General features: G+C 34.3%; 1 protein-coding gene across 5 annotated transcripts in view; it reads right to left on the reverse strand.

The window, feature by feature from the left end:
• Positions 1 to 15,501, reverse strand: part of ELOVL7 (ELOVL fatty acid elongase 7) — a 99,137-nt gene that overhangs the window by 6,787 nt on the left and 76,849 nt on the right. For 4 of the 5 annotated variants that reach the window (XM_054488769.2, XM_063664839.1, XM_054488768.2 and 1 more), the window contains 4 exons: positions 14,761 to 14,817; positions 12,394 to 12,499; positions 6,915 to 7,051; positions 1,185 to 4,223 (listed from right to left, as the gene is read on the reverse strand). In XM_054488769.2, coding sequence (XP_054344744.1) covers positions 4,014 to 4,223; positions 6,915 to 7,051; positions 12,394 to 12,499; positions 14,761 to 14,817 — 510 coding nt within the window. In that variant the 3' untranslated portion in view covers positions 1,185 to 4,013. Of the gene's footprint in view, positions 1 to 1,184; positions 4,224 to 6,914; positions 7,052 to 12,393; positions 12,500 to 14,760; positions 14,818 to 15,501 lie in introns of those variants that run through there. The other variant, XM_054488771.1, reaches the window with a different exon arrangement.

Raw genomic sequence — 15,501 nt, forward strand, 5'->3', positions numbered from 1 at the left:
TATACAGAACATTATAACACATACATTGCTTTTTAAAAACTGGACAATTTCAAACATACACAAAAGTAGACAGAAGAGTATAATAAACTCCTATTAAGTGAACCCATTACCCAACTTTAACAATTATCAACACCTCCTTTTCTTTTTACTACAGTATGTTAAAGTGAAATCAGACAACCTATCATTTTACATACACATACTTCAGTGTATGTATCTCACATATAAGGACTTTAAAATATATACATCTGCAATACAGTAATAATATCTAACATTAATAATTTCTGTCTTAAAATTTAGTTCATATTCAGTTATATCTGATTGTTATAAGAATGTCCTTTTATGATTTGGTTTGTTCAAATCAGGATTCAAATGACATTTGGTTAGTATATCTTAAGTCTTTTATCTACAAAAGTTGCCTTCTCTGGTTTTCTTTTTTTTTTAATGTCATTTATTTATTGAAGAAACCAGGTCATTTGTTCTATGGAATTTCCTACATTTTGGACTTGGCTGATTGTATCCTCTTGGTGTCTTTTAACTCTTATATACCGTATTTCCTGTAACTAGTAGTTTAGATACAGAGGATTGATTAGATTCAAGTTCAAAAATTTTTTTGCCACGAATACCTCAGTATTATAGTGTATTACGAGACAAAACATCTGGTTGTCCCACTTTGAATGACATTAAGATTGATCAGTGGGTTCAGTCATATCAGCACAAGCCATCCCCATCAACCTTTCATCTAATTGTTTTAGCAACCAGTGATCATTAGGTAGTCCCATTTATTAGAGACAGTGGGGATGGCGAAATTATTCTTTTTTGTTAATTCTTTCCACTTAAAAAACCTTGCCTACTAACATACCACCAATTTCGAAATTCTGTACAACCTAAACACATAACTCAAATTCAAATTCCTTCATAGAGTCTTCCCTGTCTGCTAAGTGGCAGAATTGTCACTCATCTGGCACCTATCATCTACTGCCCTGTCACATAATTTCATCTGCCAGTTAGTAAGCTCCAGGAGATCCCAATTATGCTCTAGGTATCTTTGTATCCCAAAGATGAACACAGCACATGTACAAGAAATATGTAAAATAACTTTGATTGGTGAGTATTCAAATTAAAAGTCACCAACCCATGCAAATACATGCAGCTAGATTCCAAAATGAAAAATACACACACATATACATGCGATACCACAAATTTATTATAATACACAGGGAAAAACAAACTCAAACTTTGACAACATCCACAGAATGTTTCAGTCTTTAAAAAGTTAACAGAAATAAAGGGTAATGGAGAGAATATAATCTCATAATTTTATAATTAAGGCTGTAAATGGCAAAGTCCCATAGATATTTAAAAATCTATATTTGTATTTATTTATAATATAGATATAGGCCCTCAAGGATTCATAGAGATTTATGTAATAAACTAGATTTTGGAACTATTTATTTTGTTGTTGCTGTTGCTTGTTAGGTAAGCAAACCCAAACAAATTAAGTCTGAAAAGTGGGATGAAATCCCAAAGGAACTCTATGTGACCACACAGAACTCTTTTAATAAATATGGCCCATACAAATTCTATATCCAGTGAAAATCACTTTGATCCACAATCATGTTGATGTTTCTATGGAGGATACTTCTAGCAGCTGTGATTTCTTTTGTAGCATTCTGGCTCTCCACTTCTATTCATATAATTGAGTATGTGTTTTATTACATGTTAGCTTATAGGCAAGTTAAACATTTTAAAGACTACAGGGAGGTTAGGAAAGGTTGTTTGATGAAGGTCGGAAAGTATACAAGAAATAAACTCTCCTGTTTCATCTCTTTTATTTTTGCCTCATTTTGGTCTCTATACTACTTGGGGTCTTTGGAAATGGTGTGATTTCTAACAGCACCTAGCATACCTTCTCATTTTAGCACAGGTTAGATATGAAGAGCCAAACCTGGAAAACAATTAAGGAGTCCTGAGACCTTTCCAGTGGAAGAAATTAGAGCAGCAGTTTCATTTAGCTGTGCTCTTTTGTCCTTTATTCTTTATTTTCTAAAAATATAAAATTATGGCCGGGCGCAGTGGCTCACCCCTGTAATCCCAGAACTTTGGGAGGCCGAGGTGGGAGGATCACCTGAGGTCAGGAGTTCGAGACCAGCCTGGCCAACCCTGTCTCTACTAAAAATACAAAAATTAGCTAAGCATGGTGGCAGGCACCTGTAATCCCAGCTACTTGGGAGGCTGAGACAAGAGAATCATTTGAACCTGGGAGGCAGAGGTTGCAGTGAGCCGAGATCGTGCCATTGTACTCTAGCCTGGGCAACAAGAGTAAAACTCTGCTTCAGAAAAAAAAATAATAAATTTTATATATATATGTAATTACTCCCATTTATCAACCTTTACCTTCTCATGCTGTAATCAAGTAAAATCACAAAAGATCACTTAAAGGCAAATAACCTTATGAATCTGGTAAGTGTAAACATAAAAAGCCATGGTATTGAGTAAAACTTAGGCATTGTACAATAAGTATCTCTGTGTGTTCAAAATTAACTGGGGCTTTAAGTACTAATTGTTTAAAGTCCTACAAACATAAACAGTGCTTCAAAATTGAGTATAAATAAAAGAAGAAAAAAAATAGGGAAAAATTCACAAATGTCCAAATATTATTTCATGGACAAAACTCTACTGACTAGTAGTTTTGATTCTCTGACAAGAAAATGTAAAAATAACAGAAAGAAAGTAGCAATTTTAAAGAAACAAAGCCTATGCCAAATGAATTTCAGTCCTTCATTACATGGTTTATAGGTCTGGAAACAGAAATCCAGGTTGTTAATTAATTCATAATTCCAGAAAATACTTTATTGTTCAGTGTATCTATAACATTAATTATATAATCTATTACTATTATGTAGTCTGTCTGTCTCTCTCTCAAAGTAGAACAGCCCTTGCTTACATAATCAATTTTCCCCTGGATAGTCTCTGTGCCACAATTTGCCTCTAGTTGCTTCACAGCCACTCTAACCCATATCTGGAAACTGTGTACAATAGGTAATATTATTTATGGTTTAAGGGTAGTACCTGTAGTGTGCTAATAATATGAACATTTAAGTATCTAACCTATATATTTAACCAAGATAATAATTTAAACCATGACAATGTAAGAAAGTGATGTGATACTATAACAGACAACAGGTTTTTCCCACTGAACTACACAATACTTTTTTCATTGACAAATTCACCTCTTTCCAGAGATATACAAAGTTAATTGTAAAACAGTAATAGCAAAGTATTCATTAACCCATTAAAACAAATCACCTTGTTTTGAAAATAATCAACTGAATGAAACTTGGTGTCAAGTGCATCAGTGTACTAACCCAAAGGATTGCTACTTTGAAACAGTTTGTACAACAAATGGGTTGTGAGGAAGTCTTATCAGCAAAACTGGTGATGGCTACTGAAAAGATCCATTGAAAATTATCATTAATAATTTTACATGACAAGTTATCAAAAACTCACTCAATTTTCACCTGTGCTAGCTTGCTAAAATGGGAGTTAACTCTAGAGCAAATATAGTATCTTCTGAATACAGTCAATAAATGACAAAGCCAGGGCCTACAGTTGGTTTCCAGACTTTCCAGACCCGGCAGAAGGAATCTATTGTATCACATGGATCTCTGTCTGTGCTCAAAATACCTAATGATATTTTTCATCTTTATTGGACTTCTTTGAAGAGTACTGTATTGCTTCATATCTTTTTTCACTGTAACAAAATGTTTTAAACAAAACCTTTGGATTAGGTTTAAAAGCAGCTTAAAAAAAATTCTGGCTGCTGTAGGCTCTAATTATCAGAAGACTGTTATCTGGAAGCTTCGGGCTCTCAAATATCAGACATCCCAATAACTTATCATAAAAATACAAGCTCTTAGTTTTGAAAAATATACAAAATGCACTGCATAGGTAAATATCTCTTGATTGTCAAGGAAGACAATGTATCAGTTTCGATCACAGACTTATGTTGGGCTTCAATTATCTTTGTTTTTGCAAGTTCCATTTTTCACAGTTTTGGGCAACCTCTGACCTTTGGTGTAAGCGCGGTACCAAAAATGGAGAAAGAGCAGCAGAAACAGGAAACTGTAACTCATAATGATGCATGCAAACACTGGAAACTGATACTTGCAATCCTCCATGAAAAAGAACTGGCTTATGTGGATGGTGACAATAACAAACTGGACCTAAAAAATGAAAACGTGAAAAAAAATTATTCAGATATGAAGAGTTAACAATTATCTACCTACCTATGTTTATGCACTCCCAAAGTGCAGGGAGTGCACTATTGGGAAGAGAAGTCCATCTTTAAATCTAGCCTCCCTGAGAGTGATAATGGGTGGTATAATTTCAAAAGCCAGTTGGAAGTATGGATCCACTATTCAGAACCGCAAAACTGCACAACTACAGGGTCTATATTTAAATGTTCCCTGGAGCTGTGCAGTGCAGCAACCTTTTTACTACTCAGAGAATCAACAGAGCAGGTTTTCTCTATAAGTCTCTGACTTGAGTCCTTGACTATGATGAAATGACCATGTACTACATGTGGCCTATTTTTTCAGGATGATTTCAATTTCAAATATTCTGTCCTGTTATTGGACCAGATACTTTAATTTTTGGAAAATAATAACATTTTACTTAGAGCCCCTTGAATTTTGTAGTAGTCAAAGCATCTCTGAGTCCTTATACCTGCCACTTGTCCTCCACTGTCACAGATAAAAATGTGTCTGGGCCGGACACGGTGGCTCACGCCTGTAATCCCAGCACTTTGGGAGGCTGAGGCGGGTGGATCACGAGGTTAGGAGTTCGAGACCAGCCTGGTCAAGATAGTGAAACCCTGTCTCTACTAAAAATACAAAAATTAGCTGGATGCAGTGGTACGCGCCTGTAGTCCCAGCTATTCAGGAGGCTGAGGCAGGAGAATTGTTTGAACTTGGGAGGCAGAGGTTGCAGTGAGCCGAGATCATGCCACTGCACTCTAGCCTGGGTGACAGAGTGAGATTCCGTCTCAAAAAAAAAAAAAGTGTCTGAACTGCCAACTGAGGCAGAGAATCTACAAAGTGTGAGAGAGAACTGGTGGCCCTTCTAGTAGTGCTCAACGGCTCTGTGGGGCAGAACATCTTACACAGTCCCAAGAGGGACCTTTTCTAGGCTAATATTCAGATTTTCTGGTTATCATGTTTTCCCTGATTAAAAAGCAACATGTGTTCTGTGGAAATTTTAGAAAAGTAAAACTCTATAAAGAAATAGACAACAATTACTCACAATCTGTCTAGTTATAATCATGGTTAAGATTTTCATATAGTTTATTTTATTATCATTTTATCCTTGTCATCATCAACTTTCCTTGCATTATCTTAATGTATATTTATGACATTCCCACAGCATAGCCACTTATTCCTCTCATTTTGCAAAAGAGAAAACAAAACTTTAGGAAGGCTAAACGATATCCTCAACATTCTATGCATGTGTATGTTTGTGTATAATTGACATTTTTGAGAATATAATGAAAAAATGTCCATCCTATTTTTTCTACATCAGTATTTTTTCACGTTATTAAAAAGTTTGTACAACATTTAAGAGTATGCTGAGAAAAAACAAAGCCTAAATACAAAATACAAAATTATATATGCAATACTATACAAATAATGTAAAAGGTGTACACATATGCCTGAGAGAAAAACTGGATGAAAACCAAATAAAAATATCATCAGTGATTATCCCTGGGTGGCAGAATTACATGTATTTTTTTCTCTTTGCTTAATTAGGTGTTCTCACGTATTTGCAATGAGCATATACTACTTTGAGAAAATAATATTTTTTAAAGAAGCAATGGTGAGTAATTTTCATGACTTCATAGTATTTCAAAGTATGAATTAAAATAATATATTTTACCATATCCTTATGGTTGGTCATTTAGTTTGCTGCCAATTTCAAATACAACAAATAACTCTGCAAGGAAATACTCTGATCTTGATTTAGGATCCTTACCCATTAAAATATCAATCTCTCACCTGGAAGAACACATTATATGAATGTGCCAAATTTCATGTAGGAAGTTACAGGATTTTAATAAAAAATTAATCTTCACCACGCCATCTAAACCAAATTCACACTTTCTCATTGGTGTTACTGGCAAAATATGACATCAATTTATTATAGACTGCAAATGTGGAAATACAAGGATGACAGAATTCTCCTTTTAATAGACACCAATAAAATGTAAAGCAAATCATCATCTCAAACCCATAATGAGTCTCCAAAAAAAATTAAATATCATATATTTTGAGAATTAATGCTTAGAATGCATTATTAGGTCTAAACTGAGTGCCTCTGGCTCTTTCAAACATTGCTTATATAAGGGCAGTATTCAAATTTAGGTAATACATATATGTTGGTCTAACCCTCTACATTTTTAATTCTCACAATGCTTTTTATTGACTGGAGGAAAGATGGACTTATAAATGTTAGGACTATATAGGTAAGCAAACAAGAAGGCTCATCGTTCCCTCAAAGTTGCATTCCCTCAAGGTCATTTAGATCTAACGGAATTTCTAATTTCTAATAGGTATTATGCCTATTGAGGGTCATATAACTTTGGAGTTATTTTAATCACAAATGTATTTATTCTTGTATAAATGCATAAAATAGTATAAAGATGGCATAAAAACACACATGCTTGTTTAACTGTATGAACCTCTTGATTACCAAAGTTCATCTAACATATTAAGAACCATGATGGCATATCATGTAGAGGCCAGACACTCTACCCCAATTGTTTTGTCTTTCTTCTTTATTTAACTAGTATCCTAATTCACAGTGAAAACAAGTGACTCTAGCTGCTTCATATATGGTTTTAAAGACAATTAATTACTCACAAGCTGTAATGATGTCAAATATTTTTTCCACCACAAATACTTCTGGTAGGCTGGCCCCAACGCAGAAAGTCCATAGTAGGAATACATGACCACATGTACAGCTGTATTTAGAAGGGCATGGAATGTTCCCAAACCACCTGGAAAATAAAATTATTGTAACATGGGGCCATTGTTCCTTAAAATGAACCATATTTTCATCTGAACTGAGATTTTTGTATAATTATTTCTTGAATTTTGGAAAAAAATATATAAAATATCAATCCTGTTAAACAACTATCAAATTAGAGGGGGCTGGATAGTATATTTAGTAAAATATAAGATACGAACCTGAGAACGTAAATTAGCATATCTTTATTTTGTTATATCTTAGCTTAAGGTGGTCTTATGATTTGAATTTACTTACACTTAGTTGAGTTACCTTTTAAATATAATATGTTGCTAAATAATAGTAATAATGTTCATATTTTAGTGAGGGTTAACATATAAAAAGTATACAAAGTACATTAATCTTAACTTGATGATTTTTCATGTATGTATACACCCACGTCACTACCAAGATCAAGATACAGAACATTTCCAACACCACATAAGATTCCCATGTGCTCCTTCCAAGAATATACCCCTCCCAAGGTAGCTTTACTCTAACTTCTTATCACCAACTATTACTTTTGTCTGCTATTAAACTTCACATAAATGGAATTACACAGGATGTACTCTTTTGTACCTGGTACATATATTGGTAGTTTGTGTTTTTACTACTGTGTAGTATTATACCATATAAATGCATCACTAATTACCCATTCTCCTATTGACAGACATGTGGGCCGCTTCCAATTTGGGCTATTCTGAATAAAGCTGCTAAGAATATTTTTGTATATGTCATTGTGTGGAATCAAATTTACTTTTCCTACTCTCAGTAATCTTCATTAAATAATTTTGGCAGTAAAACCACTGGCTTTCACTAGCAAACTGCTGAATTTAATTAATTATTGTTTTCCCAAAGTAAATATCTACTAACTGTGAAACCATCCTTATTTACAGCTTCCAATTGATTATGCCTTCCTGTCTTGGTTTTCTTCTTCTCATTTCGCCACATTTCCTACCGATCACCTTCAATTGAGAATAGAAGCAAAGAACACGTGGGAATGTAAGAAAAGATCATTTCAATTGTCTTTAGCTGGACCAGTAATACAGCAGAAGGGGAAATGGTGTTTAGCTGATAGTGTGGCGGGGGGAACACTCTCCCTGGGGTCCGTTTCCTAAGAGAACAATCTGGAAGAATATGTGTTCTTTATGTATAGCCTGACTCAGCTTAGTAATGTTGACCTGGAATTTACATTTTTCTCTAAAACATTCTATTTTCTTAATTCCAGTATTCTTTAATTCTGGAAATAAAGCAAACCCTTATCAATTTAGATTATGGTAGAAGAAGAACTGAATTCATAAACACTATGCATTACAGAAAGTTTAAAGGAAAATACAAATTCATCACTTCTAATATAATCTGGAGAAAATCTAATAAAACTGTTACACAGTAGAAATTGCTTTTAAATAATTATTCCTAATTGCAGCAATTCTAGATATTTCTAAATACTAGCACTGTTGAAGTACTCTGTTAAAATAAACTGTTTTAAATAATTACTTTTAAGCAGTTAAGTACTCTCCCAAAGCCTCATTTATGCTGTACTGTTCTACATAAACTTTCTCCTCCTAATGAGAGAAAGCCATATTTTAGCTAATCCCTCAATTACCATAAATTTCAAGTCAGAAGGAACTGAATTAATTAAGCTTATTAACAACTTTCCAGCTTGTATTATTTACATTTGGATTGGTCTTCTTTCCCAAAGGAAATTTGAATAAACACATTATTGTGGTGTAAGAACACCTTTTCTAGGTTAATTTAAAAATAGAATAGTTGTCTACTTCTGATAGTTTAGGAGTCAAGGTGCTTAAACGGAGGATAAGCCAAATACCTCTCAAATTCATTTGTGTTTCATAATAATATACACATAAGACATCTATTTCACCTTTGATATGGAACTATGTCAGAGCTTTTCTAATTAAGACACCTCTCCTATTATTTAATAGAGGAGTGCCTATTTTCTATTTGGATACTTTCACCATTAAATATCCTAAAATGAGGATCTTAGACACAGGGATTTAACAAAGCACTACTGTAGCCAAGAGTGTTTAGTAAGGTTTACTGATTAAAATAAGCTCTCAAATAAAAGTAACATGTTTACTTTCTCTAGTTATGATTATTTTCTGACAAGCTATTTTAATAAGTTTATTTACAAAACAACCATATTTTAATTAATAATGTTTTTTGTGTCTTCTTTGGAAGGCTTTCCTAACAAAATATTTTCTAAGCCTGTTTTCTTCTTTATGATAATAGGTCTGTTACCAAACATCTCAGAATGAATTACGATTAGTACCATCACATTTTACTCCTTTGGAAAAAACAAAGGAATCACCTGGGTAATTATTGCAATTCTCCATATCTCTGGAAGGGGATATATGCATAATTAATGTAAAAACCTACCACAGAAATATCTTCATCCTATTCAAAAGAAAAGCTGGATTGCTATTACCCCATTGAGGAGTACAACAGAAAAACAGGAAATTAAATACTAGATAAGATCAGCTGTGCTCAAGTTTTTGCAAAAAAACAGTTTGGAATGGACAGTTTCATTCTAGGAATGGACGTCAGTGCCAAACAACATTTCTGGGAACAGCTTTTGTTGCTGTGCTTGTCACTGAAATAGGTGTCAGGTCTGCTGAATAAACCTCTATTATTTACTCTATCAAAGTAACTCTTTTGTCAGATATATTTCTTAGGTTTGGGGGGAATACTGGAGATTGTGACGGGTATTGAAATATACCATATGAAAAATGCCAGTGTGAGTGGCAGAAAGTTTTTTTCATAAAAGGTATATAAGCTGATCGTAGCGGAATTGGGGGTATGCTGTTTGAATTCATAAAAATAGGGAGGTTAGGAGGAGAGTTTTAATAGTAAAATATATCGTATAGAGTTCTGGTGAATAAATAGTGTGTAGTGCTCCTAGAAAAATTGTAGCAGTTAGGGCATTTATTATAATAATGTTTATATACTCAGCTATAAAGAAGAGGGCAAATGGGCCTGCGGCATATTTGATATTGAAGCCTGAGACTAATTCTGATTCTCCTTCTGTAAGATCAAAAGGGGCTCGGTTAGTCTCTGCTAGTGTGGAGATAAATCATATTAGGGCTAGGGGTCATGATGGTGGAGTAGTCAGTGTTTACTAGAATTCCACATGTAAGACTGAACAGAAGTGCCAATGCATGGAACATATGAGAGAGAAGAAAACTATCTTCTACTATTTTCATTTTGTAAAGAAGAAGAAGGATTAAGAAGGATTAAGGTGTGGACAAGAAACCCGTTATAAAGTGACTGATATCCATAAACATAGTACCACTGAAAAACTGAGGTATGTCGCTTGAACCTGGGAGGCGGAGGTCGCAGTGAGCCAAGATCACAGCACTGCACTCCACCCTGGGCAACAAGAGTGAAACTCTGCCTCAAAAAAAAAAAAAAATTTTTTTTTGAAGTATATTATATTTAAATTCTCATTATTGAAAGCACTGCTTGCTTTTGAAATGGAAACTTACACTATCAATGAACTCAAACATAGAAGTTAGAAAAATGCTCAATTGTATTCATTAAATAAAATTTATTTCTCCCACTCTTGAACTGTCAGATATTCAATATTTAAAAATTAGAAAATATAGAGAAAGGGACGGAAATAAAGAGGGAGAAAAAAACCACTTTTTGTTTCAATATCTCCAAATCACCTCTGTTTATATTTTGGGATATTGCCTCCCAATCTTTCTTCTATTCACATTTAGTTTTCAGTGTGTATCCTGGCCTCATGGGAGAAATCAGAATAAATAAATTATAAGGATGTGAAAGCACCTTTTCCAGCATACTTTAAAAATAGAATAGTTATCTATTTCTGATAATTTAGGAGTCAAGCTGCTTAACAAAGAAGATGAGCTTTGTTAAATCCTTGTGTATAGGATCCTCATTTTAGGACATTTAATACATCTCAATATCATTTTTGTTTCATAGTTATATACATACAAGTAATAACCACTCTATTAGTGAGTGTTTAGGTATTTTCCAATTTTTCACAAACACCAATAAGTGTCAACGTATATCACTGTAGGAAGAATAGGAAGGAACAATATGCATATAAGGGGAATAGAAACACAGAAAGTAAGGATAAGTAAAATAATGGAGATTAATATAGTTACCGTTGATTTGACAAATGGACACCGCTGAGACTATCTTGTTTTAATGTAAATGAAAGGTTTATACTAACAAACCTCATAAGAAAAAGCAGCTACATTTACTTAAAAACATTCCTCAATAATAAATGCCAATTTTGAGCAAGGAGGTACTTTACATCCTGGAAAATCCGATGCCCGTAAGCCATGGTAGTGACAGCTGTTTACTCATGATTCACAGCCCCTGTGGCTCCTCTGAGTTCTGGCAACCCCTTCCTGACACGGGCTTATCCATGTCCTCTCATGCTCTGAGACATTTAGATATTTTTCCTCCACGTTTAGAGAGTCTAGAACTCAAACAATAGTTCCTCAATTGTGGTTCTCCCTTTCTTTTAGTCTAGCAGAGTTAGAAAGGCCAATAGAGGAGCTATTCACAGAAATGTTATCAGCTATAGGTCTATTTGAAGACTTTTAAAATTTAAGAAACTGGAACAAATAAATCCCCCAACCAAATTTTCCTAAGGTAAGAGTACATCCTTGGGGATATCACTTATTTAAAACTGTATAATAGGATAAAATTATTTCTGGTTTCTCCAATTCTTGACGTTCAGAAGCCTAAAACGAAAAAGAAACAACCTGTTTTCCAAGCTTTCAATTTAAACTATTTTGGACCTTAAAAACAGTATCAACACATTCTTTAATATGGTAGGATGCTTTAGGAAGTTGGGGTAACCACAATTTGACACATCTTTAAAGAGCTATTAGGGGTTAGAGTGTGTGTCAGCTATTAGAAATTTGAAGGCAAATAAGACATAGAATTTGAGATAAGCATTCTAACTTCCTGGGAACATACAGGAAATTGTTCTCTATACTCCTATAAAGCCAAAGTTTTTACCATTTGATTTATTTATTATTTATTTATTTAAAGATATTTAATAAACCTCTCTGGGAAAAGAATAAAATACAAACAAAACAACTAAAGAATATGTGTAGAAGGCTGTGCCCAGAAGTTATGTATATCTAAAGAGTGGGATAAACCTAATTATTATGAGTCTTATGTTTATTTTTCAAGTAATAATTAATGAAAGAAGTATAAACAAAGTGACTCTTTGATTTTTTGAGTTTCTTATAAATCACTTTTTAGAAAAATATTTTGTTTTTAGCATATAGAAATGTTGTTTATAACACATGATCCCAACTTTCCCTTGTCTACCTGCAGCAAATTTGACTCCAAACCACCAGGTCCACGGCATGATGGTATGATGGAATACATGAAGGAAAGTCACTTGGCTATTTTTCTTGCGCAGAACAAAAAAGATCTGAAATAATTTAAAGAATATCAAGTTCACAGAAAATTATTTGATAGTGTATTGAGTATTATAAAAAATACTGACAAAGTGCAAAGTATTTCATATCATAATTTCCTCTAAAAGTGTTGCCTTATAGAATGCTTACAGAAGCAGCTAATTCCCCAAGGGGCAGCTCAAATCTAATTATCATTAAGTAACTTAGGTACGACACCTATACATGGAAGCACCAATAAAAAGGCGAAAAGAAACTTTATGCAGATTTAAAAATCAAAGATATAAAGTAAGGAATATGGCCAAAATTATTGAAAGAAATTGTATTGGTAAAAAAAACATTCCCCTGGATTTTGAAGTATATGGGAAAGCAGAAGACTTATGATTGAAATATTCTACATTGCTCTCTAATACATCTTACTGATATGGATAAGGGATTAGGCAAACGAAGAGGACTTGCAACAAATCAAAATTTAGCAAATTATTATTAAAGAAAAATGAAGGGAGAAAAAGTTGAAAAGTTAATTTGAGAAATATGAGGGAAAAGAAAGCAAAACTGCATAGAAAAAAATGAGAAGGCGAAGGAAGGTAACACTCAGAGTGAACGTTATCCAGTGGTTTGTAAAAACCCTATCAACAAAATGGTAGAATTTGGGAGAGGGGGAAATGTTCAAAAAATATTCCAAAGTGAAATTAAGAATACGAGTGTTAAGATTTTTAAATACAAGACTAAACAGAATAGCACAAAGAAAAGTATTAAGAGGAGTATTTGAGCAATGTAGTTTAGGGAAGGACATAGAAGCAGTGCAGTTTCCTTATGGAAGCTGTAACTGAGAATATGCAAAGCAACTGAGAATATGGAAATTTTGCACATCTCCAAGGGCAAAATGCGTTTGCTTATGCACATGGAAGAAGGCTGAGTGGTGCAACAGAAAAAGCCATACACTAACACTCTGGGTCCTAGTCCCACTTAGTAGCAGCATTCCTCTGGGTAAGTCATTTAACTCCTTGGCTTCAATTTCTCAGAGTGAAGGTTCTGGACTAATGCTTCTCAACCCTGGCTGCATATTACAATATCCAAGAAGCTTTTTAAAAATAGCTATGCTTGGTGTCTGTTCCAGACCATATGGCACCAAATCTCTGGAGGTAGGGCCTTTTTTTGTCGTCGTCGTTTTCCCTAATGCAATTAATTCTATTGCACAATGCGTGCTGGAACCACTAGAATACAGGCTCTCAAAACGTGGTCCCTGGACCAATAAGTATTAGCATCATCTAAGAACTTGTTAGAAATGCAAATTTTGAGCCCCATCCAAGGCCTAGTGAATCAGAAACTCTGGGGGTGGGGGTCGAGGCATCTGTGTTTTAACAAGTCTCAGGTGATTGTAAATGCATGTTAAAGTTCGAGAACCACTGGATTGTATGTTCACACAAGTCCTTTCCAATTCTAACGTTATGTGATTAGTCATTTCAAAAGGTGAAGCATATTGAGATTTCCTACAAGAAATATCATGGTATGCATTCCAAAGAAAACACACTTTTGAGTCTCAGAGCCAAAACTAGCTCCAAATAACTAAGATACACTTGCTGCAAAGATACAACAAATATTCAGCTTTCCTAAGCTCCTCTGGAAACAAAGGTTCATGGCTTTCTCCTCTAAATCACAGACCCTAATTCGTGACACGTGCTTTTCCCAAGACCCGGTCATCCAGGTTCAGAGGTGATCCTCACTAGGATCTGAAGTAGGAAGAGATAGGGCCCAGTAAGCACAGATTTCAGAAAAGCAGCTGAATTACTGACAGCCCAGGGGTAATGCAAAATTCTCGTGAAAGTCTATGAATTTTTAAGCATTTATCCTCCTAAAGGAATATGGATGACTATGCTTTGGGATAAAAAAAACAAACAAACAAAGGTAAGATGTTTTCTGCTTTTTACTTTCTGAACTTGATTCATAAAACAACTGTCATCCATCTATATAAAGATGCAGTTTTGGAGTATATGACACAGTTACCATGCTTATCTTAATCAACTGATAGCTATATAACAGAAACTTTACAGAGTTTGCAAAATACTGAAAAAATAAGGTTATCCTATCTGTTCTATAAAGTTACTGATAATAAAAGGTAAAAAAGATAACAGTAGGTCTGCCTGAAAAGGAGAAATAACCAAAGTTATCAGACAACTGAAACTACAGCAGTTTATTGGTTTCACTGAAAGATCAAACATTTAAGATCAAACATTTAAGATCAAACATTTACCAAATGTGGTGGCCATATACTCACCGTATCTAATAGCTCAATAAATTTGGAGAAGTAATAAAGCCAGCAGGTACGTGCCATCTGCAGAAGCAGAAATAAATCTAAATTTATTTTATTTTATTTTGTATATGGAAGAAAAGCTTATATTTTTAAACTTTGGTAAAATATGCATAACATAAAATCTGTCATGTCAACCACTTTTTAGTGCACAGTTAAGTGGCATTAAGTACCTTCACATTGTTGTTCAACCATTACCACCATCCATCCATAGAACTTTTTTCATCTTGCAAAATTGAAACTACACCCACTAAACTACATCCCATTCTCCCTCTCTCCTAACCCCAGCTACAATTCTACTTTCTGTGTCTATGAATTTGACTACCCTAGGCACCTCATATAAGCCAAATCATGCAGTATATGTCCTTTTGTGACCTAATTATTTCACTTAGCATAGTGTTCTCAGGGTTCATCCCTGTTGTAGCATGAGTTAGAATTCCCTTCCTTTTAAATGCTGAATCATATTCCATTCTATACATATGCCACATTTTGTTCATCCATTTATCTTTTACTTTTTTTGAGATGGAGTCTCACTCTGTCATCTAGGTTGGAGTGCAATGGTGCAATCTCAGTTCACTGCAACCTCTGCCTCCTGGGTTCAAGCGATTTTCCTGCCTCACCCTCCCGAGTAGCTGGGACTACAGGCCCATGCTGCCATGCCTTGCTAAGTTTTGTATTTTAGTAGAGACAAGGTTTCACCGTGTTGCC

The sequence above is a fragment of the Pongo pygmaeus genome, chromosome 4 (assembly GCF_028885625.2).
Source record: "Pongo pygmaeus isolate AG05252 chromosome 4, NHGRI_mPonPyg2-v2.0_pri, whole genome shotgun sequence".
NCBI classification, from domain to species: domain Eukaryota; kingdom Metazoa; phylum Chordata; class Mammalia; order Primates; family Hominidae; genus Pongo; species Pongo pygmaeus.